This window comes from Misgurnus anguillicaudatus, chromosome 20, assembly GCF_027580225.2.
Source record: "Misgurnus anguillicaudatus chromosome 20, ASM2758022v2, whole genome shotgun sequence".
In the NCBI taxonomy this organism is placed as follows: Eukaryota; Metazoa; Chordata; class Actinopteri; order Cypriniformes; family Cobitidae; genus Misgurnus; species Misgurnus anguillicaudatus.
In genome coordinates this window covers 28,906,987-28,934,982 of record NC_073356.2, presented here as the reverse complement: position 1 = coordinate 28,934,982, position 27,996 = coordinate 28,906,987, and the positions used below count along the sequence as shown (strand labels likewise).

The 27,996-nt window shown below is 35.2% G+C and overlaps 2 protein-coding genes across 5 annotated transcripts in view; both read right to left on the bottom strand.

Annotated features, from left to right (window-relative positions):
- The window catches only part of arhgef2a (Rho guanine nucleotide exchange factor (GEF) 2a), a 63,565-nt gene extending 59,825 nt beyond the window's left edge, over nt 1–3,740 (bottom strand). The window contains exon 1 of the mRNA XM_073858447.1: nt 3,509–3,740. The gene's annotated coding sequence lies outside the window, so the exon portion shown is untranslated. The remainder of the gene's footprint in view (nt 1–3,508) is intronic.
- A 1,204-nt stretch (nt 3,741–4,944) lies between these two features.
- On the bottom strand, nt 4,945–27,994 carry LOC129454941 (death-associated protein kinase 2). 4 transcript variants are annotated; one of them, XM_055219532.2, is made up of 13 exons: nt 27,855–27,994; nt 21,508–21,669; nt 20,984–21,205; nt 20,194–20,332; nt 17,326–17,455; nt 11,298–11,346; nt 10,799–10,825; nt 9,965–10,117; nt 8,022–8,067; nt 7,823–7,912; nt 7,530–7,616; nt 7,222–7,293; nt 4,945–6,929 (listed from the first exon to the last, which is right to left on the bottom strand). In XM_055219532.2, the coding sequence occupies exons 2-13, from the start codon at nt 21,567–21,569 to the stop codon at nt 6,849–6,851; spliced, it is 1,158 nt and encodes a 385-aa protein (XP_055075507.2). In that variant the 5' UTR covers nt 21,570–21,669; nt 27,855–27,994; the 3' UTR covers nt 4,945–6,848. The 4 variants fall into 4 exon arrangements, with proteins under 4 accessions (XP_055075507.2, XP_055075508.2, XP_055075509.2 ...); XM_055219533.2 differs by lacking the exon at nt 27,855–27,994 and adding an exon at nt 27,658–27,797; XM_055219534.2 differs by lacking the exon at nt 27,855–27,994 and adding an exon at nt 27,569–27,591.
- Nucleotides 27,995–27,996: the final 2 nt, after the last annotated feature.

Sequence of the window (27,996 nt, the reverse complement as noted above, 5' to 3'; positions counted from 1 at the left end):
TGTAGATAACAAAAGATGGTTTCACCGTGATCTTTTCAGCATAAAAGTAGCCCATACAACAATATTCCTTTCTTTTGATGCCATATGATAGCTCAGTGTGAAGAACAGACCGAAATTAAAGCCATTCACTCAAAATCTTCCCCCCGGGAAGATTTCTCAAATATCATTCATGTGTGGACTTTGTAAAACCTGGCATATGAAGTTTCATCATATTAAGATTTCAATGAATAAAGCATATGGGTTTCGAACAACATAAGGGAGGGGACATAGCAAAAAAGTATGCTATTTCTTTAAATATGTGTTAAATTATTTTAGCCTGATCTCACAGGAAATTGACACATTTTATGAGTTAATGGGTTAATTTGTTTGAATTCAAATAAAAAAATTGATATAAAACAAAAATTTATGATTAATAGGAAAAAATAATCAAACCCTTATCCTAACCCCAACCTCATGGGATGAAAGCAAATCGAACAAAACATACAAATGTGGTCGTATAGCCATCTCATAAAATACGAACAAATTGCCATGAGATTGTGTTGTACCTGATAAATTTATGCGCAATTTAAAATATATCAATAAGTAATCAATTCGACGGTGTTGACCACGAAAGCCGCTTGTTTATGTTGTTACTGCTGAAACCGTCTATATACCCCCCAAAAAGTATTTAAGCATCAAACCAGGCCGACACAGCAACATTGGCTCAGCTATTGGTGTGACTTCTGAAAATGAGGATACTCTGAAAATTTGGAAATGACAGATTTCACCTTTGAAGAAATATTCCAATTTCCCAAAATAAAAATCCAGATAATTTACTCACCACCACGTCTTTCTTTGTTCAGTCGAGAAGAAATTATGTTTTTTGAGGAAAACATTGCAGGATTTTTCTCATTTTAATGGATTTTATTAGACACCAACAACCAACACTCAACTCAACACGCAACAGTTTCAGAGGAATATAAACAATCCCAAACGAGGCATAAGGGTCTTGTCTAGCAAGACGATTGTCATTTTTGACAAGAAAAATAACAAATATACACTTTTAAACCACAACTTCTCTAGATCTGGTCGTGATGCCCCAGGTGACCCCACGCAATATGTCATGACGTCAAGAGGTCACAGAAGACTAACGCGAAACTCCGCCCCAGTGTTTACAACTGTGTTGAAAGAGGACTGTTCCTTCGTTGTTGTATGTCAACTGATACTAATTAATGTCTTTGTGTCAGTTTATTGTTTACAACGGTCCGCAAATGTGCGTTTTATATATGTAACACGTGACCTCACTACGCATTTACTGGACCGCACCTAGACGAAAAGTTGTGGTTCAAAAGAGCATATTTTTTATTTTTCTTGTCAAAAATGACAACCGTTCCGCTAGATACCGGTAAGACCCTTATGCCTCGTTTGGGATTGTTTATAGTCCTTTGAAACACCGTTGAAAAAACTGTTACGTGTTGAGTTAAGTGTTAATTGTTGGTGTCTATTAAAGTCCATTAAAATGAGAAAAATCCTGCAATGTTTTCCTCAAAAAACATAATTTCTTCTCGACTGAACAAAGAAAGACATCAACATTTTGGATGACATGGTGGTGAGTAAACTATCTGGATTTTTCTTTAAAGAAAATTTAATATTCCTTTAAAGGGGACATTTCACAAGCCTTTTTTAAAGATGTCAATAAAACAACTTTGGTGTCCCGAGAGTATGTATGCAAAGTTCTAGCTCAAAATATCATATACTGTAGATAATTTACTATAGCATGTAAAAATTGCTACTTTGTAGGGGTGAGCAAAAATGTGCCGTTTTGGGTGTGTCCTTTAAAATGCAGAGGAGCTGATCTCTGCACTGAATGGCAGTGCTGTGGTTAGATAGTGCAGATTAAAGGGCGGTATTAACCCCTTCTGACATCACAAGGGGAGCCAAATTTCAATGACCTATTTTTTCACATGCTTGCAGATAATAGTTACTGGGTTGATCTTTTTGTCACATTTTCTAGGTTGATAGAAGCACTGGGGACCCAATTATAGCACTTAAACATGGAAAAAGTCAGATTTTCATGATATGTACCCTTTAATCGATTAAATATAGGGCAAAAGTTTAGATTAAATCACAACTTTATCCTTCATCTTTCCTATCTTGCATAAGATGTCCACCCCCCTCACTACCTTGTGTGCTGTCAGTCACCCAGTGACTATAAACATGCCCTCCCAGCCCCCAGTCCTCACGTCAATGACACCCCCACTTCTCTTTCATTCTTATTCGCTGTGAAGAAGGTCACATCACGGGGGTTCTGGGGAGGACACAACCCTTTAAAATGCTGACTAGCTTTTCCTAATGACTCGATCTCTGTTTGCCTGAGGTTAAAGGGTTTCCTGTAAGGGCAGACTTTGATCAACTCAGGATCAAACCGAACTGCACAAACATACAAAATACAACATATCATGCCCAAAACATCACAGGTCACCATACAATCATTATAAAGTCAAAGAATGTCAAAAGATCAAAGACCTTTATCAAAAAGATCGGCAACAAAATCACAACCAGGACAAAACCATAACATTGTAGTACTCTTATTTTATGATCTTTAACACACACGCAAGCACACATGCCTTTTTAACATGCCTTTGTTTGTATGTTTATGTATAATCAATGTTTCTATGCTTTGGCCATGTAAATACTCTTTTTATCTTTATATTAAATATATAATAAATAATATGAGTATTAAATCCTTGACAGTGCGATTTTATGAATCACCTTATCTATAAATCCCTTAGGAAAGAATTCCTGTTGACGACGTATGAATGAATGACGCATTTCATGTTTACAATGCACAGACTTTTTAACTTTTATAGGTCGGATCCTTTTATGTACCATTTTCACCCCTAACCTCTGCTTTCCCTTGTTCAATCCTCTTTCCCTATTCTACTCTCCATGAAGTCATGTTTTAAAACAGCACACCCCAGGCCCTCACAAGGGTCTCAGGTAGCACAGGGGCCCTTGGAGATTACAGATAGAGACACAAAGCTCTTTCTCTACACATTCAATGACACATTCCCAACATCTAAATAGCATTTCCTACCGCTAATCCTTTTCTCTTTACCCCTTAAACTGATGTCATTGTCCTAAGAAAGTCCTTAAGAATACAGAAAGGGTGCGCGCCCACATGCACACGCACAATTAAATATTCTAAGGCAGGGTTGACTGAATAAACTGAATGTTAATGTGTAGTTTGAACACACCACATTAATATTTTACAGAGTTGCGTAAATTGTAATACATAAAGCTTATTATAAGACACCTAAGAACATAACTTTTTATATTAAACGGATTTCTAAAAATGTATTACAGCCTACTACACGTTAACAAAACAAACTAGTTTACAAAGTTATGACGCATCTTAAGGATGTAACGTAACCATGGTTAAATAAAGAATTAGAAGGAGCTTTGTTTATTCCCAAACTGTCCCACAAAACTAACTTACTCGTAAAAACTTTATGAAACGTAACGATACCTGTTCGTAGTGAAGTCCGTTTTTAAAAACAATCCTTTGCGTTTTATCAAATTCCACCAAGACAGACTCGATGTTTTTGAAGTTGAAATTATCCTCAGAAACGTGTAAAAGTCATCCTTCGGAATTCACTTCAGACAGCCGGCTTGGGACAGATGGTTTGCGAAACGTTTTACTCATGACATTCCCGGACACACATCTCAACCGTCCCGTACTGGAATTGCAGCGCGCGCTCTCGCGGTCTGTGTCCAGTGGCGTAACCACGCCCACGACAATGACGTAACTCCGTGTCCAGGTGTGCATCCATCTATCTATCTATACGCCAAATAATCTGTCACTCATCTTTTTTTGATTGCGTATACTTAAAAATGTTTAGGTAGATGTATCTAACTTCATTTTTAGGTTGTTTGGAATATGTACAAATTGATCTTTATGATGTAGTTTTTTTCTTTGGACATTGTTGATTCCAAAATGTGCTTCCTTATCCAACTTTTTATTTTACTTGGAAAATATCACATTCATGTGAAAAGATGGACGAAAGCTAAGCCAAATGATGAACATTTTATAAAAGAAATTAAACAATGTGGTATTAAATTAGACAAAATTAAAAACAAAAAGGCAAGAATGACCCATGAAGCTTTTTTGTTACTTTAAATTGTTGTAACTTACAACTGGCTTTTTTTCTTTCTTTTACTTATTTATTTCTGTAATTATTTTAAAATGTATGTTTATTTGGTTTTCACTTGTTGCAAGTTGTATATTTATCTATAACTCCTTGTATAATTTTTGAATTTCTGAAATTAAAATTTAAGAAAAAAAATCTATCTATCTGACCCATTTATTTTCTCATTGTGACAAAAAATATTTTTTTGGAAAAATGTATATTCTCATTTAAGTAAACACCTTGATTCTATCAATTCCTTCCAGCTAAAATAAATAATTTGCTACTATGACGGCACATCTTATATTCCAATTAATTACATTGTTAATTTTTATTTCATTTGGAAAAAATGTATTCACAAACAAAAATTCTCTAAATCTCAGCTTAACTTTCCACATTTCCTAATCGAAATTTAAACATTTCTAAAATCCCTTAAATTTGTTAAAAACAAAATAAAAGATTTTTGAAATATTATGATGACTTTTTCTGTATTACCACTGATGCATAATGTTTTCCTATGTTAACTTGTTAAATTTTTATATATTTTTATTTATTTATTAGATTTTTATTTTTTATCGTTATTTATCTATCTGTTATCATACCGTACCGTACCTATCTATCTATCTATCTATCATTCGTTGTCAGGCTGTACAGAACCAGACATTTTTATTTAGTGAAGTTTGTAATCCAAACAAAGAAAAAAAAGGTTATTCAACATACCTCTACCTAAATGGTTCTTTTGGGAACAAAAAAAACATTCTTCTGTGGCAATTCTGCAAACATTTTATGACTTTTATTTTATTAATGGTCAGCAACTGAGCACAGCATATGTTTATGTGATGAAACATAAATGACAGAAGATTAAATTTAAGGGCAAGCTGGATTTAATCTATGCCACAGTGCCACACAAACCTAGACAGGAATTACAAACAAATTGTACAGGAATAAAATTGCATGCATCTAATAACTATCTTTCTTAACTACAACTTTTTCTATAACATACATTAGTATAAAAAAATACAAAAACAACACACCAAATCATAAAACATGCACAAACGCACCTAAAAAAAACAACACACACAAATACTGCAAAAACAGGGCAGGAAAACAGAGGGCTTCCTCTCATTCTGATAAAACAATGTGTGTGTGTGTGTGTGATACAAATCTGATACGCTATAGACATAAATAAAGTAGTAAAACAAAACTGTACTAAATCAAACAGTGGTCAATTATTATCACATTTGATACATTGTGCTGTTACATAATAATACAGCAATGCATAACAGAAGGCACACAACAGCATTCTTGCACATCAACTATATTATAGTATTAAAAATATATTATGATACAACAGACAGTTGTGCGATACATCACAGGCAGGACTGTGTACAAAGAGGCCAATGCTTTAATGTCTGAATGATGGAAGACTTTTTCAAATGAACAGTGATTATAGACCTACAAGGAAGACCAGAATACTTTGGAAAAAATAAGCTAATATTTTCTCTTTTCATAAAAATATTGTTTGATATATTCGCTATCAACAACAAATCTAATATACTTTCTTGACCCACTGATAATATAGGAAACAAGTAGTGTCTAGACGCCTTTAAAGTCAAGCAGCATTTGAATAAAAGTCAACACTGCAATATGATGTTCAAGTACATTTTAAGTGGCTCTTCACATCTATGTTGATTAAATTTTACCCACTGTGTAATGTTGATAAATTGTCCAAACAGGCATTAAAAAGCAATTAAAATTGCCCTTAAGCTTATCAAACACAATTTGCCGTTTTAAAATCTCATAAATTAATAACCAACAGTAAAAGATGACCATGCTGTAAATGGCCACTATAATAAACTCATCAAGCACACCAACACCCATACTAACTTAGTACAACTGTCAGTATTAGCGCAATAAACATTAAAGAACAAGCTGCATGTTTACAGATCATTTCACAATATTTCTATTACAATTTAGCCAAACAGAGAAAGGCAACTGGTTGAAACACACAGTCACACAAAACTACTGAGGCAGTATTGGGGAGTATGTTATCATCACTAATGGGAGTAAAGTGTGCTTTTCAAGACAAGACAACACATATTAGTCGCTTTTTGAAAAGATGTGTATAGATTAAGGCACTCAGCCCAGAGGTCTCAACTTGTTAGGTCCTTTTTTTATAATTTACTTTTCTTGACATACGTTTTGTGTCATTGCTTTTGTGCCATGCTAACTTCACACTTATAGTTAAACTTTATAAAAAATAATCCCAAGAGTTTTCTTCTCTCTTTTCCCAAACCAACAATAAAACACAGATTTGTATCCCGGGTGAGTAAAACTATTTTGATCAAGGTACATCCTTCAGAGACCCTCCTGTCAGTAGCACTTTAGTCTATCAGAGGTAGAGCTCCATAAACATGCTTGCATATTAGTTTTTAAAAAATACCACGATGATCTCATGGTCCCATCCTTCTTTGAAATGACGTCTTCCACTGTAACAGGATATGTAAGTGTGGTGGTTAGGCAATCGCATGCACTAAGGTTCAAGGCCTTTTGAGTGGGAAGGGTTCCTTGGATTGCGGATGAAGTGCGCGTGACCTCCCCCTGCCGGTGGTACAGAGTACTGCAGAAATAATGACTGCCATTATTTCATTACAGGGAGATGCTGGACGTTTTTGGTTCTCTTTATGAATTGCTACTAAGACGGCGGCGTAAAAGAGAGGCGGGTTTGGTCCCTGTGTCCTCCTGGTCGCTCTCACAATCTCTCTGGAAAACAATAGGAACAGTGAGGCATTCGTAAACAGCATACGGACTCGATGCTAAATTAAATCCCATTTGCCTCCCAGCACTAAATTGCAGACTGCAGAGAATCTCACAGTCTTTTATGAAATATGGCAAAGCAACAATGTATAATATACATGTTCTATTCATGTATTTATACATCAGTATAGCAGATGCATTTATTATATTGCATTTAGTTTGCACAGTAATACAGCATTACTGTATGTTCATTTTACATTTCTTTAGTGAAAGGACAAGCAGAAGATGTCCCTATTACCTCACAGATAACACTGAAATCGGTGTCCTTAAATACCACTGTTGTCTCTCTGACATCAGTAGAGTCTGTAAACTGCAAACAAACAATGACTGCGGGTCGTGGTTATGTTAAGCCAATCAGATCGCTTTGATTTGCCAGTCAATCATTTGGAATTTTGGGTTTTGGAATTTTTTATTTCTTTGATAGTGAAACCATTCCTAATGATTATATGTTTATTTTAATTTTGATTTAAAATAATTTAAAGTATTTCTGATTATTATTATGCCTAATATAAATTATATACATATAAATATATAAATTCATCTCACCAGTTCTTCTTGTCCTGTACAGCGGGCCTTACACAGTAACTGCAATCGACTAAACCGATTACAAGCTGAAACCATGTTAAATGACATCTATAAAGAAAAAAAATTGCAATTCATACACTAAGAAATATAGCATACAACAATGCGGTACAAAATCAATGACTCAGTGTTGTTGGTGAACAGCAGGTGTCTCTCTCTACTCATAGGTCAGTTAGGTAAGAGACAGTGAGTCACTGTTAGCATTAGCAACTGTTGAATACACCTAACAGAAATGCTGCATTGGATATCAAACCAACCTTCCATTTCCTCTTTGCATTGAACTTCCTAAAGTTCTTCATGTTGATAGAGGAGCGGTTCCTCCTGGCGATCTGTGTTCTATTCAAAGGCTATAAGAGAAATAGACATGAAACAGTTAATACAACCAAGAACCAAGCGTAAGACAGATATATAAAGAAGACTGTAAGTAAACACAATAGATGAGTATATATGTCTCACCTTAATCCAGGGGTGAATGAGGCATATTTCTGCTGTCATTCTTTCACTAGATACAAATGAAAGTAAATGAGTATTACCTATAAAAGTTATTATTAAGCAAAAGTTAGACATTATAAAGACAGTCTGGATAAGATCTTGAGAACCCTGAAAAAAAATCATGTAATAAGGACTTTCAGCATAGGATGAAAAAAAATGTTATTTATTGAAATAAATTAATTTTATAATAAATAAAATAAATAAATACATTTAGAATATTATTACACCGCTTGTTGGAATGCTTAATTCTGATTGGCCAGTCGCGACATTTGCAGCTTTGTTATTCCCAGATAACAACCGCTCAAAACTAATAACACACGGTAACCCGGATGCTGCAAATCATTTTGATAGGTACAGTTTAATTATTACACAAAATTTAAAATAAATATGTCTTTTAATAACATATATGACATTACATTTACAAATGATTAAACCAAATAGTGTGTTCATGACCTTTCAACGTCTTGAAACTCATCTTAAAACCGAAAGTAAACAGGTTTTCCTCATGGAAGGTCTGCATTCATTTAAAATGAGGAAATAAAATATTTCAAATCAATATTTGATGTTCCTTACCTTACTTATGACGTAAATAGTCGTGTAATAAGCGGAAAAATGTACAGGCAGCTGGTTGTTATCGTGAAATAAGCCCCTTCAGTGTGATATAAGACACACTGTCAGGGCTTATTTCTGCGATAACAACCTGCTGCCTATAGCATAGCATATATATTACCATAAAAAGCAGTCTATGCATGGTTTACAGTGTGATTTTTATATATAAATTAAGCCTGGGCATAGATTATTGTAGATTAATCTCATACAAAATAAAAGTAATTTTTTGCATAATATATGAGTTTGTGCTGTGTGTAAATATTATGTATATTTAACCACACACACACACACACACACATATATAAGAATTTTTTAATTTATATATTGTTTTTTATTTATATATATAATATATAAAAATATAAATAAATATATATACACATGTAAATGTTTCTTTTATATACATACATGAATGTGTGTGTATTTATATATACATAATAATTACAGACAGCACAAACTCATATGTTATGCAAAAAAAAATCACTTTTATTTTGTATGAGATTAATCTATGACCAGCCCTAATAAAAATTCTTTAAAAAAGGTTCATGGGACAGGGTGCAGATTATTTGTTTAAAAAACTCTAACCAATTTACAATCCCAATAAAATAAATGTATTGTACACTGTAAAAATGTCAAGTTAAAATACTTTTTAAGAGGCAATGTCTCATTTTTCAAATTCAAAGTGATGCAAAACATACAACCTGTGATACTTTAGGCCATTAACACTTTCCCCACAATTGACGAATTATCAATTAAGAGAAAACATTTGCATAAAAAACTGTTCCTGATGAATTTTTATGTTAATCTGCAATACCGTGATAATCCATTTACCCAATTTATGAAAAAAACGAAGCCAAAACGTTATTTACTCATTTTAAACTCTGTTTTGATAATCGTTCTGAATCTGATCTCTAACAAAATTCCTTCTCAAAAATTCAATTATTTCAGCTCTTTGCAAAAAAAACATTTTTAAGGAAAAATACCCATATTTAAGAGTATAAGCAGGCAGAGAAAAAATATAGATCGGATGAAGCCCTTTTACCGGTTTTGTTTGTTTGTTTGTTTGTTTATTGTTTGTTTAAAACCAAACGGCCTGTTCTTTCATTTGATATATTTGAATGTTTATATATTTTTAGAAGAACATTTTCCTGGAAGACATTTTGTGGAACAAAAATGCTGGCGGGCAACTTTTCAAAAATTACTGGTGGGGAATGAGTTAATGTGCACTAAATTAAAAAAGTTATTCAGAACGTATTGTTAGAAGTTACATGAATGAATATTTCAGTGTGTGCAATACTTACTTCTGATTTCTAACTAGCAGTTTCTGGATGAAGTCTTTGGCCATGTTGCTGGTTTGGCTGAAGTGATGAGGCTCAAACTCATAATTCATCGCCACGATGTTCTTGAGAGTTTCTTCATCCGTCTCGCCTTGGAACGGAGACAGGCCACTCAAACTGATGACGTAAATATACATGCATAACAATTGGTTTTACTGCCAAGTAAATATTTTGTTGTCTGGAGAAACTAAAAAGGGTAGCATTTTAGCCATCATATGTAATAGAAACAATGCTTACAAAGACAACGTCTGATATAAATTATGATTAAAGAGCAGTAACATTTACTGTAGTTCCTATGGTATTTTGGAAGCAACAATGGTTACCATGAGTGTTACATTCTTGTAAATGTCTCTAACAAAATAAAACAACCAACACTAATAATGTTATATAACTAAGATATAAAAATTTAAGTTAGTATTAGGTATGATTATAAAAAAATATTTTATGTTATATATAGCATATACAAATAATTGTATTGATGCATGCTTCTGTAAGCTTAAACACAACGACAGCCTGCTGTTCAGCTGCTAGAAAGCAGAAAGCCATTAAAAGTCTCTGGTATCTGTTTAGTATCTGGTGTACTTCATTTTTGACATACTTTATCTGATCTCAAGGGGCCTTTCCCATAAACTTAAGACAGCACAATGCTTTAAAGAGAGGTTTCGTCTCTGATGTAATGTGTGTCTCAGGTGTAATCTGAATACTCAAAGCAGGACTTTGGGGAGGGGGTAACTCTTAAAGGATTTGCCTGCCGGGTGTTTCATTTCATTAAGAGCATAGCAAAGAAAGAATACTTACAGAATGTACGTAATGACACCAATGCTCCTGAAAATAAAATCACAAGAATATATAAATCATCTTCATTATCTTATGCATATACAATGTGTACTTAAAACTAAATTCCCATGCAAAGCCACCAAAGCAACTTCAATGTAAACATTTCAATAGCATGACCTTGCTATTGTCAGTACCATGCTGCACCAGGAATGTTTAAAACAAATGTAAACTGTACATGCATTACTGTAACAACTCGTGAACTGTTTGGTTATCACACAGTATAGATAGCCACAGTGTTTGTCAAACGCCAAAATAGCATGTGAACATGACAATCCTTATGTACTGTAGTCACGCAACTTGAAATGCACAAGAGGTTTGACTTTGTATAGTTACATTTACATGTACACATACACCTGGGGACATCAGAATCAGGTCTGAGCATGCCTAAAAACTCCCTCATGCACTTTAACACAGAATGTACACGTGAGTGTGTTTCTAATTTCAACCGGGTAAATCTTACCACATATCCGCTGCTGTAGTAAGAGGCTCAAAGTTGATGATCTCAGGGGCTATGAGAGACAAAAAAATGATTTTTAGATTTATATGTTGTTTTGTATATACATCATTAAATTACTGAATTAAATGCACTCAGTCTGCTTACTTTTTCAAGCAATGAAACGGTTAAAATCTTTACTACACAGAGTCCATTCAACATTACGCAACATGTTCAACATTCCACTTTCATTTTTTTACAGCTTTTCATTGATTTCTTCAGCATGATCTCAAAGCTCAAGCAAAATGGTGCAGAATAGTGACCCATTTTGAAAATTATGTGACTTTTAAAACAAAGCCCTAATAAAACCCTTAGGAAACGTTAAGTAAAGCAAAGAAGTAAAACAAAAACATTTGCAACATTCAAGTAAAATTCAAGTGTGCTGTGCAGTGATACACAGAATGGTTGGGTGCAGAGGTCATAGCTGTGTTTTATCATAAATAAAACACAGCTATTGCCCAATCAGAATCAAAGACTAGAACTAACAGTTTTAAAAAAAACATTACAGAAAAACGACTAAGGGTGATGTTGTTAAGTATTCTTTAAAAACATCTGCATTTCTCATGTCCTCACATGGACCACAGTGGAGTGCGATGTGTTCCCAACAGTGTTATGTGAACAAACCTCCCTTAAAACTGACACTAACTCAGCAACATTTTGTTTTTTTTTGTTGATCTAAACTGGCTGACTAGTAGACACTGGCTGGTTGACAAGATTAAAGTACTTTCACTGTTTGTTTTTCTTTAATATTTTACAGAAATTACTTAAAGAAATAAATCACCAAAAAATAAAAAAAAAATATGTCATTACTGAATCATGTTGTTTTCGAGTGTAAACATTTTTACATATTTAAAACGTTTTTTTTACACTGAAGGCAAAGTCACCAGGGCCTGTCAAGCTCCAGTACCATAAAATTACTTTACAGTATATGACTCATGCACTTTAAAAATAATCTTCTGAAGCCAATTAAAAAGTGTTATGTGTGAGCAACAGGTTAAATCACTGACTCACGGACTGACAAGTTACTAAGATAACAATTCCGCCTATCACATAATGTCCATAGAAAAGCACTTAAACCCTTGTTGTATAAGATGTATGTCCTTATGATAAGTAAAGTGTCAGTGGATAACTGCTACTATTATCAGTTGCAAACTACTAGTCCTCAAGTACACAGTTACATTGTGTAAGAGACAATTGTGATACTTCCAGATCCATCCAGAAGGTTTGTGTGTACATAGGGGTGTCTGTGTGTTCAAAACAGTTGCCTGAGCTTCTCCATTAAAAACGTATCATAAATCATAAAATAACCATAGGGTTACATGATTTAATTCAATTCAATGTTATTTATATAGTGCTTTTCATAATTAGTAATTGTTTCAAACTGCTTTACATTAATAGAAGCAGGGAAAAAACTGAAAAATCGATAGACAACATAAGTAGCAAAATACAGCGGCTAAGGTTAAACTGAACAAGTGAGCGTAGTAATATGTAACGTATAGAAGGTGGTGCTACGTTAAAGGCGGAGTCCACGATGTTTGAAAAACGGTTTGGAGAAGGAGACGGGCCGACTACCAAAACACACTTATAGCCAATCAAATCAAATCAAATGCCGGGTTGCGTATGTGTGGGGCGGGTCTATCAACAGAAGGTCCAGATTCTATTGGGGTAGGGGCGTGTTTGTTTAGGTGATTTCAAATATCAACATTGGCTTTCAAACATCATGGACTCCGCCTTTAAGCTGAAGAAAAATGCAATGTGCTTTGATTTGATATATAATATCATATGCGATACAACAATGCTTTAAATTGTTTGTAAAATCAACTTAAATCATAATAAAATTAATTTATACTGACAATTATATGAGTAACATAAATGTTTGACATTCTGGGAAAATAAAGCATTGCTCTCTCTTTCTTGCTTGTTTTTTCTGCATCAACCTGAGACTTGTCTCATATACATACACTTGCCTCTGTAACTTGTTTTTAGAAGTTAACTTAGCACAAGTCAAAACTTAAAATAGTAGGTTGAATTGACTTGCATAGCGAAGTTGTTTTAACTTCATGTTGCAGTTTTTTTACAGTGTACCTACACATTTAAAGTAAAAATACTTTGAAGTATTCAGGTTTTGCATATTGCATATTATATGCATATTGCACTGTAAAAAATTATATGATGGATTTACTTTAAAATATAGTGCATCATTTTTGCATTCATTTTTTAAAGTACACTGTAAAAAAATCTGTAAAAAAACGGTAAATCTCTGGCAGCAAAGTCGCCAGAGAAATTCCGTCAAATTACGGTAAAAAATGTTTTTCAAAATTACATACAAAAAAACTGTAGAAAAACATAAATTCTGTGAAAATACATGAAATACAACTACTTTTCAGGTCAATCCCTGTAAATATATGGCTTTTATTAGTTATTTTATTAAATTGCTACAGTAATATTATTTTAAAATACAGTTTATCTTTGTAAAATAACTAAACAAAACACCTGTATAAAAACGTATTAAGTATGTGAAAATACATGAAGTTTTACTTTAAAGTTTAAGCAGTTGCATAAATATCTTAAAATTTCATGCTTACTTACAAAAATGGATGCAAATATTATGCACTATATTTAAATCCAGCCTTTATTTTTTTTCAGTGTGCGAAATGCACAATTTTGGTAATTTTTGATCAATAAAAATGTTATGTAGCAACAACAGTATCTAAAAAAATAAACAAATAAGGAAAACAAATTTATTAAAAGCCTCCTAAAGAAAAATGTTTTAGGGCTAAATTTAAAGGACAATTTCGGTATTTTACACTCAAAGCCCTGTTTTCAGATTGTTTATAATGAAATAGAACGGTCTCGACTGAAATTTGGACATATGCGGCTGCCCCGAGAATTCTCGGGTGTCTGCTGTTTCACCTCCCACCTCTAGAATGGGTGCATAGGTGCACTGGAACAATCCTTCCCAAAATGCATTAAAGGCGGAGTCCATGATGTTTGAAAAACGCTTTGGAAAAGGAGAGGGGCCGACTACCAAAACACACTTATAGCCAATCAAATCAAATCAAATGCTGGGTTGCGTATGTGTGGGGCGGGTCTATCAATAGAAGGTCCAGATTCTATTGGGGTAGGGGCGTGATATTTGATTTCAAACATCAACATTGGCTTTCAAACATCATGGACTCCGCCTTTAAACTTTCGTTTACAAAGACGTGAAACTCACCGAGTGGTCAGGGGTGTTCACTGATATGCTCACACAAAAATCGCTGCAAAATACGCATTCCAACAGGTTTTATCGTAGTTTTTTTCAACTATGTGAGCATATCATTGAACACCCCTGACCACTTGGTGAGTTTCACGTCTTTGTAAACGAAAGTTTAATGCATTTTAGGAAGGATTGTTCCAGTGCACCTATACACACATTGTAGAGGTGGGAGGTGAAACAACAAATACCAGCCGCATATGTTGAAATTTTAGTCAAAATCGTTCTATTTCATCATAAACAATCTGAAAACAGGGCTTTAAGTGTAAAATACCGAACTTGTCCTTTAAGAGGTAACAGGTGAAGACTTAAATTTTTTCTGGGTTAGAAGTAATTTTTTGCATAAGAAGAGAATGCCCATCTCCTATAGGTCTAAATGTGTTTAAGAAAAAGAGCCAGTAAAATGATTATTAAACAATGGACAGTAAGGAGTTAAAGCCCAGAAAATACTGTGGAGCTAATCCATGCATGAGAATTTCAAAATCAACACATCCATGTCCTTGAGTGAACTACAGCAGTGATCTCACAACAGTTATTTCTGCTCCTGTCCAATCAACTTCAGCCAAACACAAGCAGCGATGTCATTTCACCTGAAGTTATCCCCGTCTCTATGGAGACGTCCAGAACTGAAAGCTTTGTATATCGCTCAAGGAAATGAACAGAGGCAGAGACACTAGCAGGTGTCCAACACTCACTCCAGCGGATATTGAGTCAGCATACACACAAAAACCACATACACACACTTCTCAGCCATAAAGTACACTACACACTTGTAAGTTAAGGCTTTTAGCATAGTGGTTTCACATCTTTGTGTTCCAAAATTAAAAATTAAAGGCCAGGTAAAGTCATTTCCAACAACTGTCTGTTATAAAGAATGTGAACTATGTACAGGCCTGGATTGTGCCCAAGGGTGAAAACATGTGAAGTGCTTTAGGGTTCCAGACACATTTTTTTTGTTATTAGAAGCACTGTAGCCCATTACTAAAACTTTTAAGAACGCAAACTTTTTTTGTGAGCGCACATGCACGAATACTTGTAAAAAAACCTGGTCCTACTGTGTCAAAAACTCCATGTGGTCGCAGTCTTGGCTAGTGCTCAATCCCGTCTATGGATAATCTGGCCCTGACTATGTAGTACTGAACTATTATACCGTTAACAATTTTGTCTAATTTCTAAATTCAAGATTATTTAGGTGGTGGCTCGATGACGCACCTGAGAAACTGAGCATGGTTACACAATCGTGAGCATGCATTCAGGTTGTAGTGGTATTTGAAAGTTTAAAGGGGGGGGGGGGGGAGGATTCAATGGTATTTCATGCATTCTGACTTATTAACACAGTTATAGAGTTGTTTCCTCATGCGAAACGTAGGCAAAGTGGGCGTGTTGGGCGTGTTACAGAGTATTTCTGTGCCGAATGCACTTCACCAGGGTTCGTACAAGTTTTGGAAAGTTTTTTCCCATTACAAAACGTTTCAGGGGTTTCTATAAATATCACTTCTTTTTATGGGCACTTCCCCTGGAAAACCCCACCCACCCGTCTATCAGCGGGAGACGCTAGAACTTGCAAACATCTTATCAAGAGACAGCATTGTTTAATTTTTAAACTCAACAATGGCACGAAAGAAGAAGTGTGTTTTTGGATGTAAGGAGAAGAAAGACGGCCTTATGGAAACAATGGATATAGTTTATTATCCGGGGTAGCAGTGGAGTTTTGCGTGTGTGTTTAATGCGCTGGATTTCATAAAAAAATCCTAACCGGGTCATGAGTTGCATGCGGTAAGTAAGACTTCTGTCTTACGTTGAAAATAGGCGCGTCACGTGCATATTATATAAATGACACTAACATGTAGTGAATCATAAGTTATAAGTGTTGTATAGTGTTGCATGACTCGTACTCGCTCCTCCCGCGGTAGTAACTCCTCCTTCTTCATTTTTTCATGTTATCGAAAAGATTTGGTAAAGCTAATCTTTCTTTTATAAATCTGATTAAACTAAAGACTCTTCGGAGATATAAAGGATGTAATACTACACTATACTCCAGATTAACATCAGAAATGCAGCTTTCCCGCGAGTGGGTGTGGTTTCAGAGGTGACAGCGGACACGCCCCCACTGTTTGAGAGCAGAGAATCCTGCCTATTTTTTCAAAGAATTTCATAATTTATTTTATTTACTTCAATAAAATAAATTGCAAATATATTAATAACACGTTTTTCTGTGATGTGAAAAGCTGAGAACGCATTTAATATCTGACTTGACAAAGACTTTAAAAAAATTTCGACAGTTGAGTTCATATACTATAATGGTACACACTTCTGAAATGACAATGTTTTTAGCCAGTAACCTGAATAATGACACATCCGGTTTAATACCACAAACATTTGAATGCATCTCTTCTGCTACCTTGAATACTACATACATATCTGGCCTTTGAAGTTTACCTCGCATGCGTTTTTCAGGTTAGTATAGAGAGTTCTGCCCTGTTTCTAAATATCCTCTTTGAGGTTTGTTTTGCCACAGAATCAAATAAACACCATTGTTCTCTAGCACTGAGTTGGCCAGACATTCACATCTCTATTTATGATCATGTTTACCTGAACTCGGCATTGAAAATTACTTACAATGCTTTCAAGCTATACAGTTTCACATATAAGATGTGTGTTCTTTGGGAATAAAACCTCTTGAATTTGTGTTGTTATCATCACCATGTGTTGCTATTCGAGCTACATTTGCAGACTCACCGATGTACTGTGGGGTTCCACCTAAACTCTTGTACTCTTCATCTTGAATGAAACGGTGCGCCATGCCAAAATCAATGATTTTGATGTCCGGGATAGTGGCGTGTTTGTCCAACAACATGATGTTCTCAGGCTAAAACAAGAAAGTTTATAACATGTCGTTTCAATTTTACTTCTGTATTTTAAGAAGTAAAAACCCCAAACCCAAATGCACACATCAATATAGAAAGCAAAACATGCAGAATCAAAACAGTTAATGTACCTGTCTCTGCTTAGCCAACTGTAAACACTTTGGATAAGGAAGTCAGAAATTTTCGTATGTGTTTTTCATCCTATAAATTCGTCATGCACAAGTGCATGGTCTGAACACATGGTGCAGGTGCACTTCGAATTCAAAAGGGTCACACCTATTCTCTTAATGAGTCATGGGTATATTTTGGGCGTAACATGCAATAAACCAATCAGAGTCTCATCTCCCAAGTGTGTAATAAGCAGGGTATAAGCGCATATTACTAACTAAAAAAATAATACTGCAACATTGACTATAGACCAGGTTTTAGTTGGTCAATGGCTTAATCGTTTTTAATTGCCTCAAACAACGTGCCAACAATCAGCCCAGTCTCACAAAATTACGTACCTATAGGCACGTCATTCTTTGATTATTTTTCGTAATACTGTCACGAATTTCCGCGTTTTTCCGTGATCATATCACCAATTTCTGTTTACATGCCATTGTCACGTATTTGTTACTCAACTGTTTTTCCTATTTTCTTACCATTGTCACTTCGGTTTAGAGTTAGACTTACATAAAATGACATTCTTACCCAAACCCAACTCTAACCCTAGCGCCAGGTAATTGTAATTTTGTGGAACACGAGGGAACATGACTTCATTTCCCAGAATGTTTTACTTTAACCAAGTATTTAAAATGGTTTCCAAACAATTTTCCAAAGTAACTTTCCTAACACTGAATGTATGTGAGATTATTTCTGTTTTGTTTGTGGAATTTCTTTGAATTGCTATGTATTTAATTCCACTTCCTGTCATTCCAATTCCAATTCCAATTCAACTTCCTGTAGGGCGGAGTCAATTCAATTCAAATTCCAATTCATGAATTGAATGGAGGCCAATTCTGAAATTCTGAATTGTGCACAAGCCTGCTTAGGATGTCACTTTAAGTATTGGTTTATACTATTTTTCTGATTTATTTTTATATTTTCTAAATTTTAAAACATTGTCACCTGGCATTAGGGTTGAGTTGGGTTTGGGTAAGAATGTCATTTTATGTAAATCTAACCCTAAACCGAAGCGGCAATGGTAAGAAAATAGGACAAAACAGTTGAGCAACCAATACGTGACAAATGAAACATAAACAGAAATTTGTGATACAATTACGAATAAACACGGAAATTCGTGACAGTATCACAAAAAATAATAAAAAAATTACGTGACTATAGGGACATAATGTCTTGTGACTGGGCTGCGCCAGGCGACAATGGTTTAAAATGTAAAAAATATTTTTAAAAATCTGAAAAAATTGTATAAACCAGTACTTAAAGTGACATCCTAACACAAACACCAAATCTAATCCTAAACCGAAGTGAAAATAGTTTGAAAATAGGAAAAAGCAGTTGAGTAACCAATACGTGACAACGACACGCAAACACAAATTCGTGATACGATCACGAAAAACACGGAAAAATAATTACGTGCCAATAGACCGTTTCAGCAGTAACAACATAAACAAGCGGCTGTCGCTAAGAATAAATAACAACCAAGTTCTTTAAACGTAGTTTATTTATATAACAAGCAAAAAACAACAACACATAGATTACCTAGGAAACCAAAAAATGTGTTATTTTCGACGAGGCATTTGTTCAAGAGATCAGTTTAGCAACTAGTCAGACAATTAAAAAAACGAAATTGGAAGTAAAGTTCGGATCCAGACGTGTATCACGTGCGTCCGATGAAACCGTCTATAGGTACGTAATATTGTGAGACTGGGTAAAAACAATTTCGCTCGAACAGACCTCGTTTTCAGACCAGCAAGCCCATGGACAAACAGATGGGTATAAGTGCATTTGCTATTAAAACAATGTGGCGCTGGATGTTAAAATGATAACTGCATTGGGCTGAAACTAGCAAAAAACAACAACACTTGCATCAGGTACACTCAATACCTCACATTGAAAACTAAATACTGAGTAAACAGTCTGAATACTTGCATAAAAGGGATTTTTCTTTTAAATAAATTTACAGACATTTCTAAAATTCAGTTTTCACGTTGTCATCATGGGGTACAAAGTGTAGATAAATGAGAATTTTTTTTTAAATGATTGTAGTATCAGGCTGCAACGCATAACAAAATTTAGTGAAGGGGGTCTGAAAATGTTATGAATGCACTGTATATTATTAGCCCAGCTAATATGTATAAATACAGTTGATATTCTGAGTAAGACATTTCTGTGATTTACCATAACCCTAAATATGTCCAAATTTGAGTTCATATCGAAATATTATTGCATTAGTTTTTGAAAGTGACTAATGTTAATGTCGGTCGGAGATGAGTTATGTCTGATCTGCCATAAGAAAGTTACACAACACTTCAACATTACCATGTTCAAAACCTTCACAGGAAGTGGCATGGGTACTATCAACAGAATATATATAAATATATATATATATATATATATATATATATATATATATATATATATATATTCTGTTGATAGTACCTATGCCACTTCCTGTGAAGGTTTTGAACATGGTTATATATATACTGTTTATCTGCTAACCATTTATCAAAAGAATCTTGAGAGCCACCCTGCTAGCATACAAAGATAATCTTTATACAAGGTCCCATCATCTTACCTTAAGGTCAAAGTGAGCGATGTTTTTTTGGTGCATGTAGTTTACACCTTCCAGAATCTGTTTCATGAATGGAATGGTTTCTGTCTCAGTTAGATTTTCCTTCTCAGCAATGAAATCGAAGAGTTCGCCACCCTTTATGCTATTATATAAAAACATAATATTAAAAAGATGAGCAATATGAACATAAAGAAAGACTGAGTTGTAGTATAATGCAGAAATGTAACAAAATATTTCACAAACAAAATACAATTTTGTCATTATTTATTGAGTACATATCACTGTGACCTACCACTATGTGTATATGAAAGGAGGTGTATAATGATACATCTTCAATACATTTTTGCTTTTTTCCTACAGAAAACTATACCAGCATACAGGGCATAAACAACACTATAAAAACTATTCTTGTTATTTAGTTTTTTTATTTGGCAGTGAATTTCTAACCTTGTCCAGATACAAGGGATTTAGGATTAGTATGCCTGAGTATGACTCTTTCTGTAAAATCTAGGCTAAATTCTCAATCCAAATGTGAGATTAGTAGCATTTTCACCTTGATTTCAGTCTTTTTCATGATCTTACTAAGTCAATATTAAAGATATAGAGGTTATATGAATGAATTTTATGCTCAGTAAATCACAAAAAATGACTTTACCTGGGTTCACATGCTATATATAATGTCTTATTTAAACAACCGTCTGTTTTAAATAAGACCTTAACTCTATTTCACTGCGTTTATCTTTTTTTATTTCTCTTTATGTATGCTTTGATATTAAAGCACACATATACTCACAGCTCAACGATGAGGACCACCTCCGTCCTGCTCTCAAAAACATCTTTGATAGCCATTATGTTTTGATGACTGAGGCACTGAAGGATCTCCACCTCTCTCTCCACACTCTTCCTCTCCAGTCCCAATCTGCTTCCTGCGCCTCGCTTCAGCTTCAGGAATTTACCCGCCCACAAAACGTCAGTGGCCCGCTCTCGCACCTGACGCACCTGCCCGAAGTGACCACTAGGGTGGTGATAAATAGCATGAATGGAGATTAGTGTAACTTGTTGAACATATTTACAAGACACTGGCAAAGAATGTAATACAAGTGAATATTTTCATAATCCCATAATGCGTTTCAAAATACCCACACTCTAAAAATAGCTGGGTTATTTTTAAGCCATGTTTGGTAAATATTGGACAGAACACACAGCTTTTTTTAGAATGCATCTGCTGCTATTACTGTACATGGGTATCTTTGGCATTCTTGGAATTGTTCATGAAAAAAATCATTTTATGTAAAGATATTTTTAAAATCACTTTACCTTCCCAAAACCTCTCCAATCTCATAAAGGTCTTCCACATTTTCCAGCTTGAACACAGCCATGATGCTCTCTCTCTTCCTGGCCTCTCTCTCTGAATGTCCAAAGGCAAGTTATCAGCTACTTTTGTTTAGTGCTCATATTGGGTTAGCATTGGATCCACACCTAAAACACAAAGAATGGAAAATGTGAACAAGAATCCCCATTCTCCAAACCTTGTGTGTTTTCTGAAGAAAACATTGTGTCACTTTCTGATGTTAAGTAGGCATTTCACTCTTAAGGATTTGTCAATTTTCTTAAAAAAAATCCAGATTTACTCACCACCATGTCATCCAAAATGTTGATGTCTTTGTTTGTTCAGTCGAAAAGAAATTATGTTTTTTGAGGAAAACATTCCAGGATTTTTCATTTTAATAGACTTTAATGGACCCCAACAGTTTTAATGCATTTTAAATTGGAAGATTCAACAGAGTTTCAAAGGACTCTAAATGATCCCAAACAAGGCATAAGGGTCTTACCTAGCGAAACGATTGTCAATTTTGACAAGAAAAAAATGCACTTAAACCACAACTTCTTGTCTATCTCCGGTCCTGTGACGCACCAGCGTGACCTCACGCAACACGTCATCACGTCAAGAGGTCACACATGAAACTACACTACATTGTTTACAAGTGTGGAGAAAGAGGACCGTTCTGACGTTGTTGTATGTCAAAAAATGGTCTGCAATTGTTTGTTTCATATATGTAACACGTGACCTTTCCAGGGCATTACGCAATTACGTGAGGTCGCGCTGGCGCGTCACAGGACTGGAGAAGTTGTGGTTTAAAAGTGCATCTTTTTTATTTTTCTTGTCAAAAATGACAATCGTTTCACTAGATAAGACCCTTATGCCTTGTTTGGGATCGTTTAGAGTCCTTTGAAGCTGTGTTGAAACTGCAATTTTAAACTGCATTAAAAGTGTTATGTGTTGGTGTCCATTAAAGTCCATTAAAATGAGAAAAATCCTGGAATGTTTTCCTCAAAAAACATAATTTCTTCTCGACTGTACAAAGAAAGACATCAACATTTTGGATGACATGGTGGTGAGTAAATTATCTGGATTTTTTTTTTAAAGGAATAGTCTACTCATTTTCAATATTAAAATATGTTATTACCTTAACTAAGAATTGTTGATACATCCCTCTATCATATGTGTGCGTGCACGTAAGCGCTGGAGCGCGCTGCGACGCTTCGATAGCATTTAGCTTAGCCCCATTCATTCAATGCTTCCATTTAGAGATAAAGTTAGAAGTGACCAAACACATCAACAATTTTCCTATTTAAGACGAGTAGTTATAGGAGCAAGTTTGGTGGTACAAAATAAAGCGTAGCGCTTTTCTAAGCGGATTTAAAAGAGGAACTATATTTTATGGCGTAATAGCACTTTTGGGAGTACTTCAACTCGCCTGAAAAGTCCGCTCCCCTTCTCACTCTCAAAATGGGAGAGGGAGGGTGTTACTGCGCCGAGTCGAAGTACTCCCAAAAGTGCTATTACGCCATAAAATATAGTTCCTCTTTTAAATCCGCTTAGAAAAGCGCTACGTTTTATTTTGTACCACCAAACTTGCTCGTATAACTACTCGTCTTGAATGGGAAAACCGTTGATGTGTTTGGTCACTTCTAACTTTATCTCTAAATGGTACGGTTGAATGAATGGGGCTAAGCTAAATGCTATTGAGCGTTGCGGCGCGCTCCGGCGCTTGCGTGCGCGCGCGCAGATGGTGGAGGGATGTATCAACAATTCTTAGTAAAGGTAATAACATATTTTAATATTGAAAATGAGTAGACTATTCCTTTAAGAAAATGGACTAATCATTTAAGGATGTCATGACTGTACATTTTCTCATTAAAAAAAACAAACAAACAAAAAATAACTAATGGTTGTTGGAATTTGCCTTAGCTCCAAACATCAAAGGAGAAATCTGGAAACTATTTACAAGTCACCCCAGGGTAAACATCTGGATTTTAAATCTCTCTGATATCAATACATGAGAAAAAATGCAAAGCGGAGCTAATCACAAGCCGGTCCTTTACACTTCAGTCAAGTGTGCACAAACACAAACCATTTTACCACCATGTGGAAACACTGTGAGAAACTGTCAACTAAAAACAATCACACTCCCTTGCATAGTTATGTTAGCAAATTCTTCCATAATGAGCTCATTTCCCACATTCGGTTGTAGTTCTGTAATTAGTTTTCAATGGCTAAAATGGTTTATTAGGAAGTGAGAGGGGAGGGAGGTTTGACAACCTAAATGAGGCGAGGTATGGGTGGGCACAGAGATGAGAGATAAGAGAGATTATTTATGGACATACGAGAGAAACAAACCCGTATTTATCTGTCTGTTCACCTATTTCAGACGAGAAAGTGTAGGTTATGAATTGAAATGGTAGTGATTATACTGAAAGCTGTGTTTTACTTTGCATTGCATCATATAGACAGTGTGTATGCTACAGAGGTTCAAGTTGTATTACTGAGAGCAACTGCTGCTAATGGCGGTTTATCTGATTTGCATGCAAATCGGATCAATCTGTTTCATCCAGAGATGTACACAGAGGGTTAAATATAACTAATGTAAGTAATACTGCTATGGAAAACTATTCTTTCGAGCAAAGGGCTGCAAAACGATTAATGGTGACTAAGTGTTTGCAGAATAAAAGTTTTTGTTTACAACATACACACACAAATACACACACATGCAAGTATATATTTAAGAATGTGTATATACATTTTTATATTTATATATTATTTATATTATATATAATTATAAATATACTAAAATAGATTTTTTCTTAAAATTATACATACATGTGTTTGTGTATTTATATATACATAATTATTATACACAGTACACACATACATATATGATGTAAACAAAAACGTTTAGTCTGCAAACGATTAGACTCGATTAATTGTTTTGAAGCCCTATTCGAGTGTTGACCTGCACCATTTGTGCTTAAATATCAGATATTATTTAAAGGAAAACACCACAGTTTTTCAGTGTTTTGCTATGTTCTTACCTCAACTTAGACAAATTAATACATACCTATCTTTTTTCAATGCGTGCACTTTTAATCTTTGTACAGCACTTCGTGTATGTGTTAGCATTTAGCCTAGCCCCATTAATTCCTATGGCTCCAAACAGGGATGAATTTAGAAGCTTCCAATCACTTCCATGTTTTCCCTATTTAAAGACTGTTACATGAGTAGTTGCACGAGTGGGTATGGTGGCACAAAATAAAACTTTTGTTTGGAACCATAGGAATGAATGGGGCTAAGCCAAATGCCAACACACCCAAGAAGCACTGCACAAAGACCAAAACTGCACGCATTGAAAAAAGATAGGCACGCATACATTCAAGTTGAGGTAAGAACATATTGAAAAACGGTGGTGTTTTCCTTTAAGATAATTGGGCTGAAGAAATAAAATGACATTTTAATGATATGATATTTTAAATGAAGTTTATTTAACTAAGTTCAGGAAGAGCATGGTCATGTAATCCAACCAATCAGCGTAAAGAGGTCTCTATTATATAGCAATCCCTCACCTCTGTCCCGTGACAGTTTTGCAGCATTCCTCCTCCACCCCATCGCCTCACTCTATGTTAGTACAGCTATCCCAGTTAAAGGTGCAGTGTGTAATTTTTAGAAAGATCTCTTGACAGAAATGCAAAATAATATATAAAAAAATATATCATTAGGGGTGTATAAAGACCTTTTTATAATAAGTCATTATGTGTTCATTACCTTAGAATGAGACTTTTTATCTACATACACCGAGCGTCCCTTACGTGGAAGTCGCCATTTTGTGCCGCCATGTTTCTACAGAAGCCCTAATGGACAAACTTTTTTGACTAAGTTGTCTCTGACGATGACATGTTTTTTTCGGTGGCGGCTAACGTAGCTTCTCTATGCGTTTCAAAAGTGAGGGGTGAACATTGGACTGAGCCATTGGTTGCAATTTACAACCTTACCACTAGATGCCGCTAAAATGTACACACTGCACCTTTAAAGGGGAGGGAGTACTCTGGGTTCGGGCTAAAATTTTAAGCCCTCCCCTTGGACAACACGCCAAATATGATTTATTATCACATTACCCTATTGATTACATGTTAATGCGAACTTGTGAAATAATAATACAATATATTTAAAAATTAACTAACATGACAGGTTTCATATTCTTTTTTGGGAAAAGCATCACTCTTTCTGTCTCCCCTGTCTCTTTGCTATCTCCACTGACCTAAAACCTTGACCATACACTTTCTCAAATATTAAATTCATTTAGATTTTGCAAACCATTACAATATGTGTATTGTGACATGCACATTAATAATTGCAGCAGATAAAACACATTAGCAGCACCCTGGTAAACACTCACACACCCTAGCATTGGGGCAATAAATTTTGCATTGGCATGCGCCAAACACATAATGTGATCTGTCCTTATGCCAGCATTTGAAAACATTTGCATTTCACTACCATACTTCATAATGGCGAACTGAGACTGTAAATCACACCAGACTTTCAGAACATGGACTGGTGATGGAGGGGATGCATAGATCAACAATTCTTTCCCAAAACAACACCCCACCCATCTCACTTTATCTTCCTACAGTAACATACCAGGAAAGTGGCCTGATAGCACAACAATAGTTGCATTGCAAAACAGAAACTCCCCCTCCATGACAGCTGTATGAAATTACAGACTAACTTCTAGTAAAACCTGACCGAGAAATTTGTTTCAGTTTGCATTTAATGTTTGCATCTAATTATCTCGATTTTTGTGCTGTAAATGCTTTCTAATGCATGCATATTTAAACAGTCTTCCTTCACTACGCGACAAACGTGTAGAAAACTGTGTCTGACAGCCTTAGGGTTAATGTGTATGGATTGTGACATTTGAAAAGCGCTTGTTTTCATTCCTTTCCATTTGGGATCAAAGAAAAAACTCCAAATTGCCTGACAACTGCTCTCCATTATAAAACTTACTGATGATCTCATCCGTTTATTAGGATTATAGTCCCAAGAGTCTACAACAACATTTATTAGAAAACCAAGGGAATAGGGGGATTAACACAGAACAATGAAAAAGAAAATCAGATTGGTTTAACTATTTCAATACGTGTAAATCAAGGGCTAAACCAATTATAAGCAAACACTAATATTTTGTTCAACAACATGTGCATTTCCAGGAAACTCCCAAAAAAGCAAACAATGGTGGAACACACATGGTATCTATTCAAATTCAACTTTGTTATGCAAAGCTTTTATAGTATTTATATAGGTCTATGACGATCACGTTTAAACAATTACACCCAATGCCTGCAAACTAAAAAAAAAACGTGCTAGACAGATTACTTAAAAGTGTTTCAGCACTCAATGTAGTGCTAACTTTAAAAGGACATATTGCGCATTTTATCAGTAATACCCAAAGCAGCTGCAAGTGGGCTTAAAACCACATATGGAAAACAGAAACTTGCATTTCTTGTTTTTTGAAAACTCTAGGTCTAATGTCAACCCTCAGAGTCAGGTTGATGGGCAACTATCAAACCGGATCATTTGGGATAGATAAAAGTGATGATAGCTGCCTGAGAAACATTTTTGCTTTTAACTATTCAGTTTCAAATGTCACGACAACGTCAGCCAGCCAATGACAATGTCTAAGACTCATCCAGTGTGTAAACAGTTAAATCTTACATAAACAACTAAAAGAATAGGCTAAATGTCAATGAGAGAAAGTGAATCGTTGAAGTGATATGTTTGCAGTTCACACTGCAAAAATTATCTACAGAAACAATAGCTTAATTATAGTGTTTGTAGTAAAACCACAGTAATTACAAATTTAGCATTGCCTCACTGCAGTAACCACTTTAAACATACTAGTATTTGTAGTAGCCTACACAAATGCACAAAATCCACAAGTTACTACACCTTTACTACATATGTTAATCAAATCAGTCCTTAACAGAAAAGACATGCAATAAAACACTACGCAACCCAAACGTCTCTCTGCAATCTTCCTACATTGAAAGCGACTGCGAGCTGCGTGTACAAACTTGTCCGCGTCTCATTCTTGTGCGTCGTGTCTATTTCCACGCAGAAGAAACCCTCACCTAAGCCCCTCAAGACTCGTCACGACCACAATGTGATGCTGAAATAAATATCCGTTTCCTTGTTGTACAACTTCTCCCGTGCACTGCGACATATGGGCAAATGTAACGTTAGATTATCCCTTGCTCAAACACCCGATCGCCCCAATCCACCTCAAATTGCGCCTAACTTTACGGATCGATGAATGGACGTTACGTACCTGGCGGGGACGTGCGCGGCTTATCGCTGCGTTAAATCCGTCATGAACACCGCGATCGCGTCCGTCGTTACCTCTCTGGACCTGAGCTCGCTGCGGACGCGCACACTCGTTTGAATGAGGAAATGGTTTAAATGGTTTTGAC